Genomic DNA, 14,458 nt, shown 5'->3' on the forward strand with positions numbered 1-14,458 from the left:
ACGAAACCAATACTTGCCCTATAGAGCAAGTAAAAAATCTTGTCAGAAGTGGGACTCGAACCCACGCCATTTACGCTCCCATAAAGGCATGCAGTAGGCGTGTTTTTTGGCATCGCTATCTGCAGCCAAATTCGATTTCCCAAAAAAAAAAAAGTATCCGCAGTTGCCCATTCGCAGCTGTCCAGCTGTCAGATAATAAAACAAAAAACCGAATTTTATTCAAGATTATTTTTGAGTAGTTTTTACGCATAATTAATTTAGTTTTGAAACTTTAGAAATAAAAAAAAAACAAATGAAATTGCTATATCCATGTGCATTTGTTCAAAGTTTGATTTTTTATTTTGGTTTTGCTTTCGGATAAGTTTTTGGCATGTTAGGGTATGTTCGTAGATTTCGTCAGCCGTCATGAAATTGAAGTTTTTTTTTATAGGTGGCCCGTTTATATGCAAGGTCGAAAGATCGAAATTGAAATTTTTTTACTTAACGGCGACTTTTGGCAAAAAGTGGGAAATTTACAAAAATACACAAATTTTTGTTTTTTTCTAGCGACATTTATTTTTGAAAAAAAAAACTACAAAAATTGTTTTTGACATCAAGAAATAAGCTTTCTGCATCATTGTTTTTAATTTTGTGGTCAGAAAAACTTAAAAAATATTTAACTTATGTCGTTTTCTAATTATTGCTTTTGAAATTTTGTAAAAATCTCAGATTTTTCCTGGTAAATAGAAGATGAAATCTAGTTTTGTAATGGTTTACGAAATGTGTTCATTATAAATTTAACTTTTTAAAATAAAACAATAACAAAAATGTTCAGCAAATGTCAAACAGAGAAGTTTTTTGTCAAATAGATCATGAAATCTGAGATTTTTCGACTTTTTCCTCACTTTACCACCTCTTTTAAGGCATAACAACGAGCACTGTTGTAAAAAATCAAAAAATGAACATTTTGAAATTCATTTTGTGACCGTTTTTCCGACCACAAAATAAAAAACAATGATGCAGAAAGCTTATTTTTAGGCTCCATAGACAATTTTTATTGTTTTTTTTTTTCAAAAACAAATGCTCCTAGAAAGAAATAAAATTAATTCGTTTACTTTTGTAAATTTCCCACTTTTTCACTTTTTAGGTCATAAGGCTTTAGCGGTCAGATTCACAAATTTGAAAAAAGTGAACATTTTCAAACTCATTTTGTGACAGTTTTTGCACCCCAAAATTAAAAGCAATGATGCAGACAACTTATTTCTTGATGTCAAAAAAAATTTTTGAAGTTTGTTGTCAGATTGTTTTGTTGTAAACGTCAATTTTGGAATTTTGGAAAAACGCACTTTAAGGCTTTCGTTATTAAAATAAAAACACACAGCATTCGTAATGATAGAGGATTATATAATCAATGCAAAACCTATAAAATGTAAATCAAATTTAAAAAAAGTAACTTTATTCTAATCAAATTCTTATTTTGATACATTTCAAGCTGGATATTTTATAAAATATTAGGGCTATTCATGAAACGGTGTAAACTCTGGTAAACGTGGTAAATGTGTCAAAATTTGGTATGAATTTGACAGTTACTTTACCAGATTTACCATTTTACCGGGTTTACCAAGAGTTTATTGAATGAATACACCTATTTATTTCTTTGAATAATAAATTACATAAGTGATTAGGGAAATTTCCGTAATCTTGAAGGAATTTTAACTAAAAATCCCATTTAACCCATTTTGGACACCAAGGCCGTGTGTGAATTGTGTTAAATAGTTAACACCGTGTAAAATTTTTGACACTATATTGAGGTGAAAAAACAAATTTCAGCTGTATGGCTTATTTTTTAATATTTTTCTCTGCCTCTTTTCTACCATGAAACTCCTTTTTAATAAAAAAAAAAAAAAAACCATCTGCAAAAAAAATATAGCCTTATTTAACCAGGTCCCAGAGCCCATTATATTTTTAACAGCTGAAAATTTTTTATTCACCTCAAGAGTGTCAAAAATTTTAAATTGTGTTAACTATTTAACGCAATTCACACACGGCCCAAAAACCAAAAATTCAACCTGTGGGAGAAAATTTCAAAGCGATTCGGACACGGGTTTAAAAAGCCTATTTTCATTAATTTTTTATTTTTTCCTTGCTGATATTTCCTCGAACATTCAAAAATACATAAAATACTTCTTTATAATTTATGCTTGTAATTTAAATAATGGAATTTAATAACTAATTTACCAAAAATCTTCCATCCAAAAATGTTTGTATTAAAAAATCACTTTTCCCTTCATCTATAATCCAAAAGTGTAAACCCACCCAAATTAAAACAAAATTCTCTAAACTTCCAACTCTACCACAAGCTGCTGCGCAAGAAAACCAGCTGTCATCTTTCCACCACGAGCAAAAAGAGTATAGATAGAGACAGCTGTTCCCCTTCACCACCACCATATTTGCCATCGATGTGTCATTTTTTAAAGTGAATTCAAAGTGCGGTCTGAAAAAAAAAAAAATAATTCAATTTTATTGTTTGTTGTTAAATTACAAAAAAAATTCAATATTTGCACAGCAAATAATTACATTTTCTTACAATTAAATTAATCTACATTAATCGGTAAGTGTTGTGTTATAAATTTTGTTTAAAATCTATCAAAAATGTGAAATAAAAAATCGCCGCAAAATATAATTCCAATGAGAATGTGAACAAAATTGCGTTGAAATTTTTATATTTCTTCTGTGTGTTGTTTTATGTAGCCTGGAAGAAGAGAATTCTCCATTTTGACTTTTTTATTATAATAATTTTTTTTGCAAGAAAATTTAACAAAATTATAGTAATTTTATAAAAAACATTTTAATTTCTGTTGGAAAATCAATTGATTAACATTTTTATGCAATTGTCTTTTTCTTTTTTTTTCGTTGTCTTTTTCGATTGGCAATTTGTGTTGGTGCTAGAGCAAGCGCGGCTTCATTTTGGTTGGGAAAAATCAATAAATTTCCTCGATGTTTTCTGTCGCAAATCGCAATTAATTTGAATTTTTGTTGTAAAATAGCGAGACCATAGAAAATAGTTTACCTTTTACGTGGCCAATTATCGGGAAAAAAAAATGTAACAAAAAGTTTTAGGAGAAAGCTTGATTAGGTTGGGTTGGTGTAGTCTTGTGTTCGATTTGCCTCTTTGTTCATCCACCCTTTCCCCTGCCTTTACTCGCCTCCACCTCGTTGTCAATGTGGGTGCATTTGAATGAGCGGTTTTCTTTCTAATTTGATTCTCGAAAATTCGCACGCATTCGAAGATTCTCCTTTGTTTATGTTGAGACTTGAGACTATGAGACTTCTGCCTGCCAGGTAGAATATAATTTGTTTAAAACAAAGAAAGCCTTCTTGAGAAGGCTTCTACTTTGCCTCGTGTCTGTCCGATTCTTCCAATTTGACCATTCACACGATTTTTTCTTTGCCTTTTTTTTTTTGTTGTTGTTTCTTATTGGGAATTGTTTTTTTTAGTTAATTTTCTGGTTTGGATTTTTGTGTTTTTGTTTGGCGAATGAATGAGTGAGTCATCATCATCATTCATTATATCCAAATCCATCCAGCGCATAATCAGAATCAGAATATTTTTTTTTTTTTAATTTTATTACACGAAGGTCATTGTTGTCTGTTGTGTATTTTGTGTTTGGATGGACAATGCTTGTTCGTGTAGTCGTTCACATTCCTAAATCAATGAAAATGCAAAAGTTCAAAAGCAAAGTTTATGATGTGTTATCCTTTGTGACAATTGAATTGTCAAATATACTCTGGGGAAAGGAAGTGGAAAAGGTTCATCATTAACTTTGAAGGTCGACCGACAGATAAAGGCTAATGTCATTTAGTTAGATTTTCTTAGGTGTGAAACAGTTTTATGAGTAAATCCATTTTTTACTTGCGATATAGGTTAAGTTTAGGATTCTTAAAAAAAAATTAAATTTTTTGTGTGTAGTACTACACATAAAGCCAACTTTTGAAATTGAAAAAAATATTTTTTGTACCGTTTTTAACGGTACCTGTCATAGAACGGTTTTTTTGGTTTCTGAATATCTCGTACAAAATTGACCCGATTTCAACCAAAATTTCTATGCAAAAGCGTTTAGGTAAATATAATATTAAAATTTTAGAAAATTTTCAAAAAACGCATTTTTGGATTTTTAAGATATACCTACCTATTTCAAAATTTTATTTTTAAAAATCAATTTTTTGAAAACGGGTTGGTAAAAAATTTTGAAATTTTGTTTTTATGTGTAAATTAATTATTTTTTCAAAAGGGCATACCAACGTTTTTTTTTGAAAAATGTTAGAACATTTTTATATATAAAAAATTATTAAAAAAAAACCGCTCTAACAATTTTCGAATTTTTTTTTTCTAAAAATAACTTTTTATTCAAGTAATAAAATAGCATACTTGTTTTTTTTGTAAAACATCATTTAAAACAATGTTTAGGCCGTGTGTGAATTGCGTTAAATAGTTAACACCGTGTAAAATTTTTGACACTATTGAGGTGAACAAAAAAATTTCTGCTGTATGGCTTATTGTTTAATATTTTTCTCTGCCTCTTTTCTGCCATGAAACTCCTTTTTAATAAAAAAAAAAAAAACAAAACAAAACCATCTGCAAAAAAAATTTAACTCAAATTTAACCAGGTCCCAGAGCCCAATAAATTTTTAACAGCTGAAAATTTTTTATTCACCTCAATAGAGTCAAAAATTTTACATGGTGTTAACTATTTAACGCAATTCACACACGGCCTTAATTAATTTCTTAAAAATATCAAATTTTAAAATTTTCCTAATTTTCTTGAATAAAAAGCTTTAACATTAGAGTTACTTTTATCATAAGAGCAAGTACGTGCGACAGCACTCGTGCATTTTATTTCATTTTGTTCTACTGATTCCTTACAGGTTAAGCTTTCGCTCTTAGAGCAGAGTTCATAGTCGTTACTCGAGTTAAGATTTTTCTCAACTCCAGTTAGTTGTGAAATTGCTCAAGGGAATTCAAAATAGGGCTGTCATTTGAGTAAATTTTTTTCTCAAACTCGAAAATTTTACTGATTTGAATTAACTGTTATCAAAAAAAAAACTTTTAACTGTTATCAAAAAAAAAAAACTTTTCGCCATATCGGTTTGATTTGAATTCTTCGTCCCACTCGTACAACTCAAACAAATGATAGCGATTCATTTATTTTATAAAATTAGTACAAATTTTAATAATTGTTAAATACAAAAAACAAACGCTCAGAATGACACTTGCGTTTTAATGTCAACTGACTGAAAAAAATGTAAGTGTTTCCGAAAGTAAAAAAGCCTCCTCTGACATTCACTTGAGAAAAATGTCGACTCCAGTGATGACTATGAATAAGGATTCGCTTGAGCGAAACGTTTTATGACCGACACAAGGTGTGTTTTTTTTTTTTGTAAAGCTATATGCAACAGGTTAACAAAGGTAAATATGCAAGCACCAAGATATATATGAAAAAGAAACTTAGTAAAAATTCTATATGTTGTTTTTGTAAAACATGTAAAGCAAAAAAACTTTAACTGCGGATACGGATGGCAATGCCATGGAAACACAACTACATGATATAATTTAATATTTCTTAATACAATTGTAAGATAAGTTCTTTTCAACAAAACGAATCCAAATGATTTTTATAATTTAAAAACTGATTTTGTTTGATTTTGTTTTTCTTCACTCAAAGTTGTCAGTTTACACTTTCTATTTTAAACTCTAGATTTGATAAACATGGGGTTTCCTCAACTCTTTAATTTTTTAACCGACTTCCAAAAAGGAGTAGGTTATCAATTCGTTGGTTTTTTGTTTGTTACCTCTCATAACTTTTGACTGGGTGAACCAATTTTGATAATTCTTTTTGTATAAAAAATCGTTGAGAAAACCATAAATCCAAGTTTCGATCCATAGAAGTCGGTTTTAAAATTATAATAAATATTTTATTTGATAAGATATCGTTGTAAAATTAACAAAAATTGTATCGGTAATAATTCCATTATCTAAAATTTTGAATATTAAACTAAAAATTATTGAAAAAATAGCGGCTCTAACGATTTTGATTTTTAAAAAATACCTACGTGTACTGCGAAAAATGCAGAACTACTTTTGAAGTAAAAATTATTTTTTCTTGTACTGTTGGAACCGTTATCTTATTTCCGACTTCCTCGTATAAGATTTAACAAATTTCAACTTTAATATTTGTACAAAAACACTATTTTCAAAATGAAATTTTGTTTTTATGCGACGATTTATACTTTCTTTAAAACGGCATACCAATTTTTGTTGTTGTATTAAACCACGTTTAAATAAGTTAAACCAATATCTAATGGTTTTTTTAATAAAATATAAAACTTCCTGTGTCATTAACTAAATACTTGTATTTATTTGTTTAAAATCAAAAATGAGAACCAATCACAATTCTTTCCAAAAGGTGTATAGTGTTGTTTTAAGCATGGCAGTACAAAATAGTTATGCCAAATTCCGACAGCCACCTGTTTTCAAACACAGGTTGCTTTTGATCGACCGACCCTCGTGTGTATTATACACAAAATGTTTACATTTTCGTTATAAATACAAAGAAAACTTAAATAAGTTTCTGCATATAAAATTGACCATATCCCTGATTTTCTTTGTAAAAAAATATCAAACTAACTTGTTTTTCTTTTTTTTAATTTTTTTTTAAATTTATTTTTCAAAAAACTTTTTATGAAAAATGCAACGTTCTGTAAAATTGTGCATTTTATTATCTCAATTAATATATTTTTGTTCAGATTTGTCAGTGGAATGAAAAAGATTCATTCAGCATGCTAAAGATTGTACGCTTTTGTACAATCATACTTCATACCCTTAGGCATGACTTTAACTTTCGTAATTTTTTAAGCTTCTAGCTAAATAGGTCTGAGAAAAAAAATCAAACTTCTTCTAGTAGTAGTTTACTAACATAATTCATTAATTTTACCTTAATCCGTTTAAGTGATCAAATAAGTGTCAAATAAGTTAGTGTTAATTTTATTTTAAATTATGTGTTTAATGGATTTTAACTTGGGAGTCATACAGGCATTTAGTTCTTCGAGTTCAATTCATAACTTTAAAAAGTTTAAGAATTAATCATAAATTCTTCATGATAAATATGGTATCAGTTTTTTTTTAAGGTGTGTCTATTTGCTTGCACTACCTGAAATGACTTCACTTTAACTCTTGTTTTTTTTTTTTAATATAAAGTCTCTCGGTTAGTGATTTCTTATGGACTTGTCACAGTGTAGAAACTTTTAACAAAAGAATAAAATTGCGCTGCTCTTTTCTCACCTCATCCTTCTTGGTTTTTTATATTTTCTCCCGACCGCAAACACAATAAACCATAATCCTCGTTGCATACAATTCTCGTCGTTGGCTTTCGAAGCTTTGGTCCATTCATTGAGAAAATGCTGCTTTTATTCCAACTTAATCGTCGTATCTGAGATCAAACTGTTTAACCGAAATAAAATTGTGTGGCAAGTGCATAACTTTAAACTCTACGTTACCATTCTATAAAAAAAATTTAAAAAAAAAAAACTTTTTTCTTCTTTGGTGCTGCTTAACATTTGAATAAAAATCCAGAATCTTTTCACTCGTCTTTTTCGTTTCTTCTTTCATTTTTTTTTTTTTAAGTTTTTTTTTCATATTCTTGGCCAAAGTAAAAGTTTCTTGGTCTTGGATGTTTTCTTCAAGGACGTGAAAAGTTTTCTTCTGCTCTGCAGTTTGCTTTTGCTTTGCAGTCAGTCGTCTGAACTAGTTTTCAACGTTCTTCGTTCTATATCCTTTTATTCTACTACCCTTCTTCGTCTCCATCCACCGCCACCGTGTCGTCGTCGTCGTCGTCGCAGTCTCATATATGAATCAATTCTCCTTCGACACTCAACTTAATTTCACTCCCGATAAAAAGCGAAAGCACATCCTCCATGGCGGAGCATTATAGTATACCAGTTTAAGCATTGTAAACTACAAGCTAAAACTTTAAGGATGTGCATCAGCAGTAGAAGGTACTAGTTTCCAGCAGCAGCAGCAGTAAGAGTACCCCGAACCCATTCATCCTTGCTTGGTTTCGTTTTCGTATCACATCACCACACCGGAAGATTTCACTTAAAGTGTTTATGTTTCATTTACATCCCATTATCTCGGAGAAGAGAACTTTAAACGCGTTTAAAGTTTTGTCTGGCAGTGTATATGGCTATGGCAATGGGATGGTACTGGTACTGGTGCACTAGTCAACTAGTGAAAGTTTGTTCCTCTTTGGTTCTTTATATACTCATATGTAGTTGTTGTAGAGCAGCGACGACGATGTCCTTGTCGCTGTCGACGTATAGTTTCGTCGTCGTCGTCGTATATAATAAGTTGAAAGACCGAGAATGCAGTTAATTGTCCTTGGAAATTTCATTGCATCCTTACTCAAAAAGCACAAGAGGAGAAAGTCATAACAATAAGTGAAAAGATGTAATTTTTTTTTGTATTATATTTTATTGCATACATATGTATGTATATGGTTACTAATGCAACTGGAATGGAGAGTTGAGTTCAGGGAGGGGGGAAGGTTAGACACATATAGTTTTGTTCTAAAGTATTATGTGGAACACATTTTTTGACCCATTTTAAGATTCAACGCACAAGTTTATGGTTCAAAAGCAAAAGTTGGTGGTTAATTTTATGTTTAAAGCAGATAAATTAGATGTGTTTATTAAATTTAACTGCGCTCTTTGCTCTTTGGGTTTAAATTGTTTTTTTTTTTTGAAAAATTTTGTTTGAAAATGACTTGATGAATTTCTTTTGAAATTTCGTTGTTAAGTGATGATTAATATTTTCTTAAAATGGCATATCAACGGAATTTGATTCCTTTTTATATGAGAAATCAAATGGTATAATTTATTTTTTGGTTAAAATCATTTAAAAACTGATTTTATAATTTGTTTAAATTACTTAATGCACACAAAATTAATGAAAAATCTTTTCATTTTTGCCGATACACATAAATTCCTTACAAAAGAAAATTCTTATGAAAATGAAATGAAGTTCAATTTAATTTTAATAGAGTTTAAACGAATTACATTTATTTTTATTAAAAATCACATTTTTTTTAAGTAGATGGAATTTTAGAAGAGCATTAACCTGCTTTTAAATTCCTTTTTTTTTTCTTTTTGTTGGGTCAAGTTGATCGCACGTCACACAGTGGTTCCCTCATGGAAAAAACCCAAAAAAGTGAAACAATTTTCTCAATTTTTTTGATTTGGTTTTTCGATTAAAAATATATTTAAATACAGAATGCAATCAATTTTAATTTTTTGCATAGCCCTGGTCCCGAGTATACTTAGCTCAAACTAGATTCTTTAAGATTTTCGAAATTTCGTTCTTTTTTTCTGCAACTTTTGACGATTTTTTTTAAAGGAATAGAGCTTTTTTTTAAAAAAAAAAGTATGTAGTGTTGTTAATGGTATATTTGTCCTTAAGTCTACATTTACCGTTTGTTGACTTTGCTTATGAATCAGAAAAACCAGAATATTATATAAAGACACCTCTAGAGCGAGTAGTTTTTACTCTTTGTCAGCCTATAAAAAAAAAGCTCCACGATGCTCCACGTTCATTTTAGTATTAATTTAAAGCTTATGATATATACTATTTATGGTGTTAAAACAAATGACCCATTTTGACCCATTCTCCCGTAAGAGCTTCTTGAGTGTAGCAATGCGTGTCACTCAAACAGCACTTGAAATCGGTATTATCGTTTCTAATTTAACGGCTTTTTTGATAAAATAAATTTTTTTACATTATAAGAGGTCTATGTAGTCATCACTGATAAGCCAAAAAATAAAGAAAAATCAAAAATTTTCCAAAAAAGGAAAAATATCCAAAAACGATGTGAATTTTTTTTTTTTTCAAAATTTAACTTTTTTTTGAAAAATTGTAATTTTCTTTGGTTTATCTAAAATTTAAACGGTGTTTAATAATAAAATGTTCAAATAAACTCAAAACAATTTGATTTTGCTCATAATCACCCATAGTTATAAAACAGCGGCACATTTTCTAAAAACCCATAAAAAGGCCTTTTTTGATAGCTTTTCTAAAATGATCTCAAATGCAAGAAAACATTTTTTTAACAAATTAAACTTAATTTATTTGTAGAGAATTAAATGAAATTTTGAAATGTTTCCTTAAATTCTCTTTAAAAAGATCCGTTGTTGAGATATGGATAGTCAAAGTCAAAAGTATGGTTTTTGGTGTGATGACTGATATTGCAATCTAAATCGTAAATCGTAGAAGTTTGAAACAAATAGAATCTTAAGGCCAAATAGTTCTAAAAATAAAAATCATTTTTTCGCTTTTTTTAGAGAAAAGTAAAAACAAAAAAAAAAAAAAAAATGGAAAATTTTTTTATTTGAATAATTCCAAAGATTTAGCTATTTTACCATTAGAAATAAAATATTTAGTTTAAAAATAGAGGAATGTAGCTTTCAATCATTTTTATACTATCTATCGAAAATCACTAAAAAAATCACAATTTTTTTTTTGTTCCCCTAATTTTTTGGGCTAGTTTAGTAAGTATAAATTTAAGGTGCTATAATACCTATGAAACTTTTTACTTTTTTGCTTTCTGGAAAACCTTCTCTGTATTCAGTTTTAATTTGCCTTAAAGTGTAAGAGACATTTACATTTTTAAGAAAAAAAAAAGAACAAAAAAAGGAAATAAAAAGAATAAATATATTAATCAATACAACTTTAAAAAAAATGAGTAATTTTAAAGCACGACACACAATTTTTTAACCACGATGAGAACTCGTTTCATTTAATTTATATACCAAATTTCAATCAAATCAGTCCACCCGTTCGGTTTTTATAGGTTTTTTCCACTTACTCCATAGAAGGGAACCACTGTGCGTCATAAGGCTGTTGAGGAATGTTTTAAATTTTGATGCATGAGTGACCCCGCTTTTATGGATTTAACTACTATATGAATCAAATTTTAGAAATTATTGCAATTTTTCTAATAGAAATTAATAACAATAAAAAAAATAAAGGAAGTTAAATTAAAATAAATAAAAATGAGTAAACAAATTAAAATAAAATGTACGACGAATGTATCGCATGTACTTGCTCTTGCCGTTCAAAGCTCTTTCATATAAGTTAACTTATTGATATACGAGAAGAGCCGACATAGAGGACAAATTTTTGTTCAATTAAATTATGTTTATTTGACTTTTTTGAGAAAAACTAAAAATGCAGTTTTATTGTAATTGCTTTAATTATTACTTACGGAAATAGTTAAAGCATTTTTCGAGAATTTTGAAATAACTTAAAAATTTGTATTGAAGGTACACGTTCTTAACGAGATTAAAAACAAAACAATTTTTTCCATTTTTATTTTTAATTTGAATACACAAAAATATATTTCTAGATAAAATCGTTTGTTTTTAACGAACATTACAAATTACACAAATATTATCTGTAAAAAATTCTCCAGTACTTTGTACAGATGACGAGAACCACATTTTTAGACTTCTCCATAATCTCAATGTTGGCTTTGATAAAAACCTCCAATTATTTCTTACATGAAACCAATACAAAGCCAAAGCAGGAAGCACAAAAAAAAATACAAAATTTAAGAAAAAATTGAAAAAATTTTAAAAAATAAAAAATTAAAAAAAAATTAAAGAAAAAATTGAAAAAGTAAAAAAAAAAGTAAAATTTAAAAAAAAATTGAAAAAATTAAAAAAAATTGAAAAAATAAAAAAAAAAAATTGAAAAAAATAAAAATTGAAAAAATTAAAAAATAAAAATTTAAAAAATTTAAAAATAAAAATTGAAAAAATTAAAAAGTAAAAATTGAAAAAATAAAAAAATTGAAAAAATAAAAAAATTGAAAAAATAAAAAAAATTGAATAAAAAAAAAAATAAAAATAAAAAAAACATTAAGAAATGGAAAAAATAAATAAAGAGCAAATAAAAAAAAAATTATAAAAATAAAAAAAATTATAAAAACAAAAAAAAAAAAATTTAGAAAAATTAAAAAAGATTAAAAGAAAAATAAAATAACTAAAAATTTCAAAATCGTACATGCTAAAGATACGCTAATAAATTAAGATAGTAAATTATTTTTGGACCTTTTGGTTCTGAGGCTGTAGAAGTAGTTTATTGATTTGGAGTAAGGAAAGAAATTCAAAAAATATTTTTTGTTAAAAGATATTATTATTATGCAAAGTAATCATTACACAATTTTGATGTCCACCCACCGTGGAATTTCGGAAAATACCCAACAAATAAAATACATATAAGGATCACCCTAATGTACTTATCAATAAATAATTCCTGTCGTGTTTTTTTTATATACAAAACATACACATTTTAAAATATATTTGTGTTTTTTTTTTGATTAAATTTTTCATAATATTTTTTCTTTGTTTCTTTTTAGGAGTGTGAGTGAACTCATCATCAAACTCCAGTAAACTACCACAAAACAAACAAAAAAACTTACAAAAAAAACAACTCAAAATGTCCAGCCTACCACGTCGCATCATCAAAGAAACCCAACGTCTTATGCAAGAGCCAGTTCCCGGTATTAATGCAATCCCAGATGAAAACAATGCCAGATATTTCCATGTCATTGTGACCGGACCAAATGATTCACCATTCGAGGGCGGTATCTTCAAATTGGAACTCTTTTTACCCGAAGACTATCCAATGTCAGCACCAAAAGTCCGTTTTATTACAAAAATCTATCACCCAAATATTGATCGTTTGGGTCGCATTTGTTTGGATGTGCTTAAAGATAAATGGAGTCCAGCTTTGCAAATCCGAACCATACTATTGTCAATTCAGGCACTCCTCAGCGCCCCAAATCCCGACGATCCATTGGCCAATGATGTCGCCGAACTGTGGAAGGTTAACGAGGCCGAGGCCATCCGAAATGCTCGTGAATGGACCCAGAAGTATGCCGTAGAAGACTGAGCTGAGTTCTGAGCTGCGGCTGCCGCCAAATAAGCGCGGTTTCAGTGCAAAATTCGATTATTAAGAAATTAAATAAAAAAAAAAACATAATAAATTAAACAAAAAAAAAAAAAAAAATAAATTATAAAAAAAAATATTCATCATGTTAAGAAGAGGAGAGATTTACATCAAGAAATAATTAAAAAGAAAAAACACATTTTATTCCTTTTCTTTTTTTTTCTATTATTTAATTATTATTACCATTTATTTGTCGTTTTTAGTTTATGATTTATTTTTCTTTGTTTTTTTTTTTTTAATTTTTCTCGCCTTGCTTTTATTATGTCTAATCTTCTTCTTGTGCTTAAGTGAAAGGAAAACAAAAAACAAAAACTTCGAAATTAAGGGTATAAAATATTATATATATATTATAAATTAGAAATGATGATCATAATAAAAAAATAAAATAATACTACAAAAACAAATTTAAAAAAAAAATGTAAAGTCAAACACAATGGAATATGATGATAGTTAGAGAGAAACAAATAACGAGAATGAAACGATGATAAAGTTATAAAATAATAATAAAAATAAAATGAAAATTTTTCTTGGGTTTTCTTGGAAAATTTACCAAAATGAAATTTATAAATTGTGTTTTTATTTGATGAAAAGTGGATTTTTTTCTAGTTTCTTTACCGAAAATCGCTAGTAAGTATTGTAAATCATTTCATTTGAGACGAAAAGGACTATATTTAAGAGATTGGACGGGAACATACAAAATCTATTTCAAAGGAATGAGTAATGATAATGATTGTCTGCGAAAATGTAGACTCAGAGTTTTTCGCCGTTATAAGTGAATCTGTATACTATTGTTATTATCTAAGTTTGCATGAAATACCTAAAAAAAGAAAACAAAAAACTATAAATAAAAAAAAAAAAAATAACAAAAAGTTAATCAAAAAACTTGTCGCTGCGGACAGGATTCGAACCTATGCGGGTAGAACCCAATGGATTTCAAGTCCATCTCCTTAACCACTCGGACACCGCAGCTCATATCGAGTTGTTGCATAAATCTGTTCATACACAAATTGTAAAGCTAGCCTTAAAATTTAATGAGCAATGGGATTTGATTTGGGCTGAAAATAATTGAATATTTTTGTTTAACGGGGGGATAAAACAAAAACAGATTTTATTTTCAAAATACATAATATTATATTAGTAGGTAGGAACACTCGAGTTCGATATAAAAAAAATCGAACTCGCGGTAACAATCAGACATCAACTTTCGATAATAGACAGTACCTACTTAAAATATGGGTCTCCAAATTTTGTCTTTCTCTAACTGCCAAAACTACTAAAGCAATAGGAACTAGGACTTGGTTGTTGAAATTTTTTTGTGATCCCCTACAATTCAATTTTTGTGGGACCAAAATTAAAGGTATGTTGACTTTCCATAAGTATGATCCAAATTGAAATTTTTTTTTTTTTAAACGGCTCTAA

At 28.3% G+C, this 14,458-nt stretch overlaps 1 protein-coding gene, 1 long non-coding RNA gene and 1 other non-coding gene across 3 annotated transcripts; 1 reads left to right on the forward strand and 2 right to left on the reverse strand.

The window, feature by feature from the left end:
• Positions 1–2,212: 2,212 nt before the first annotated feature.
• LOC129911090 (uncharacterized) lies at positions 2,213–3,552 on the reverse strand. Its single transcript, XR_008771598.1, has 2 exons — positions 3,050–3,552; positions 2,213–2,473 (listed from the first exon to the last, which is right to left on the reverse strand). It is a non-coding gene; the product is annotated as an uncharacterized LOC129911090 (long non-coding RNA).
• On the forward strand, positions 2,432–13,099 carry LOC129911089 (ubiquitin-conjugating enzyme E2 N). Its single transcript, XM_055988759.1, has 2 exons — positions 2,432–2,590; positions 12,447–13,099. Exon 2 carries the CDS (start codon positions 12,527–12,529, stop codon positions 12,980–12,982), a length of 456 nt encoding a protein of 151 aa, XP_055844734.1. The 5' UTR covers positions 2,432–2,590; positions 12,447–12,526; the 3' UTR covers positions 12,983–13,099.
• Positions 13,100–13,926: 827 nt separating this feature from the next.
• On the reverse strand, positions 13,927–14,008 carry Trnas-uga (transfer RNA serine (anticodon UGA)). Its single transcript has one exon. It is a non-coding gene; the product is annotated as a tRNA-Ser (tRNA).
• Positions 14,009–14,458: the final 450 nt, after the last annotated feature.

Source organism: Episyrphus balteatus, chromosome 2, assembly GCF_945859705.1.
Source record: "Episyrphus balteatus chromosome 2, idEpiBalt1.1, whole genome shotgun sequence".
Classification (NCBI taxonomy): Eukaryota; Metazoa; Arthropoda; class Insecta; order Diptera; family Syrphidae; genus Episyrphus; species Episyrphus balteatus.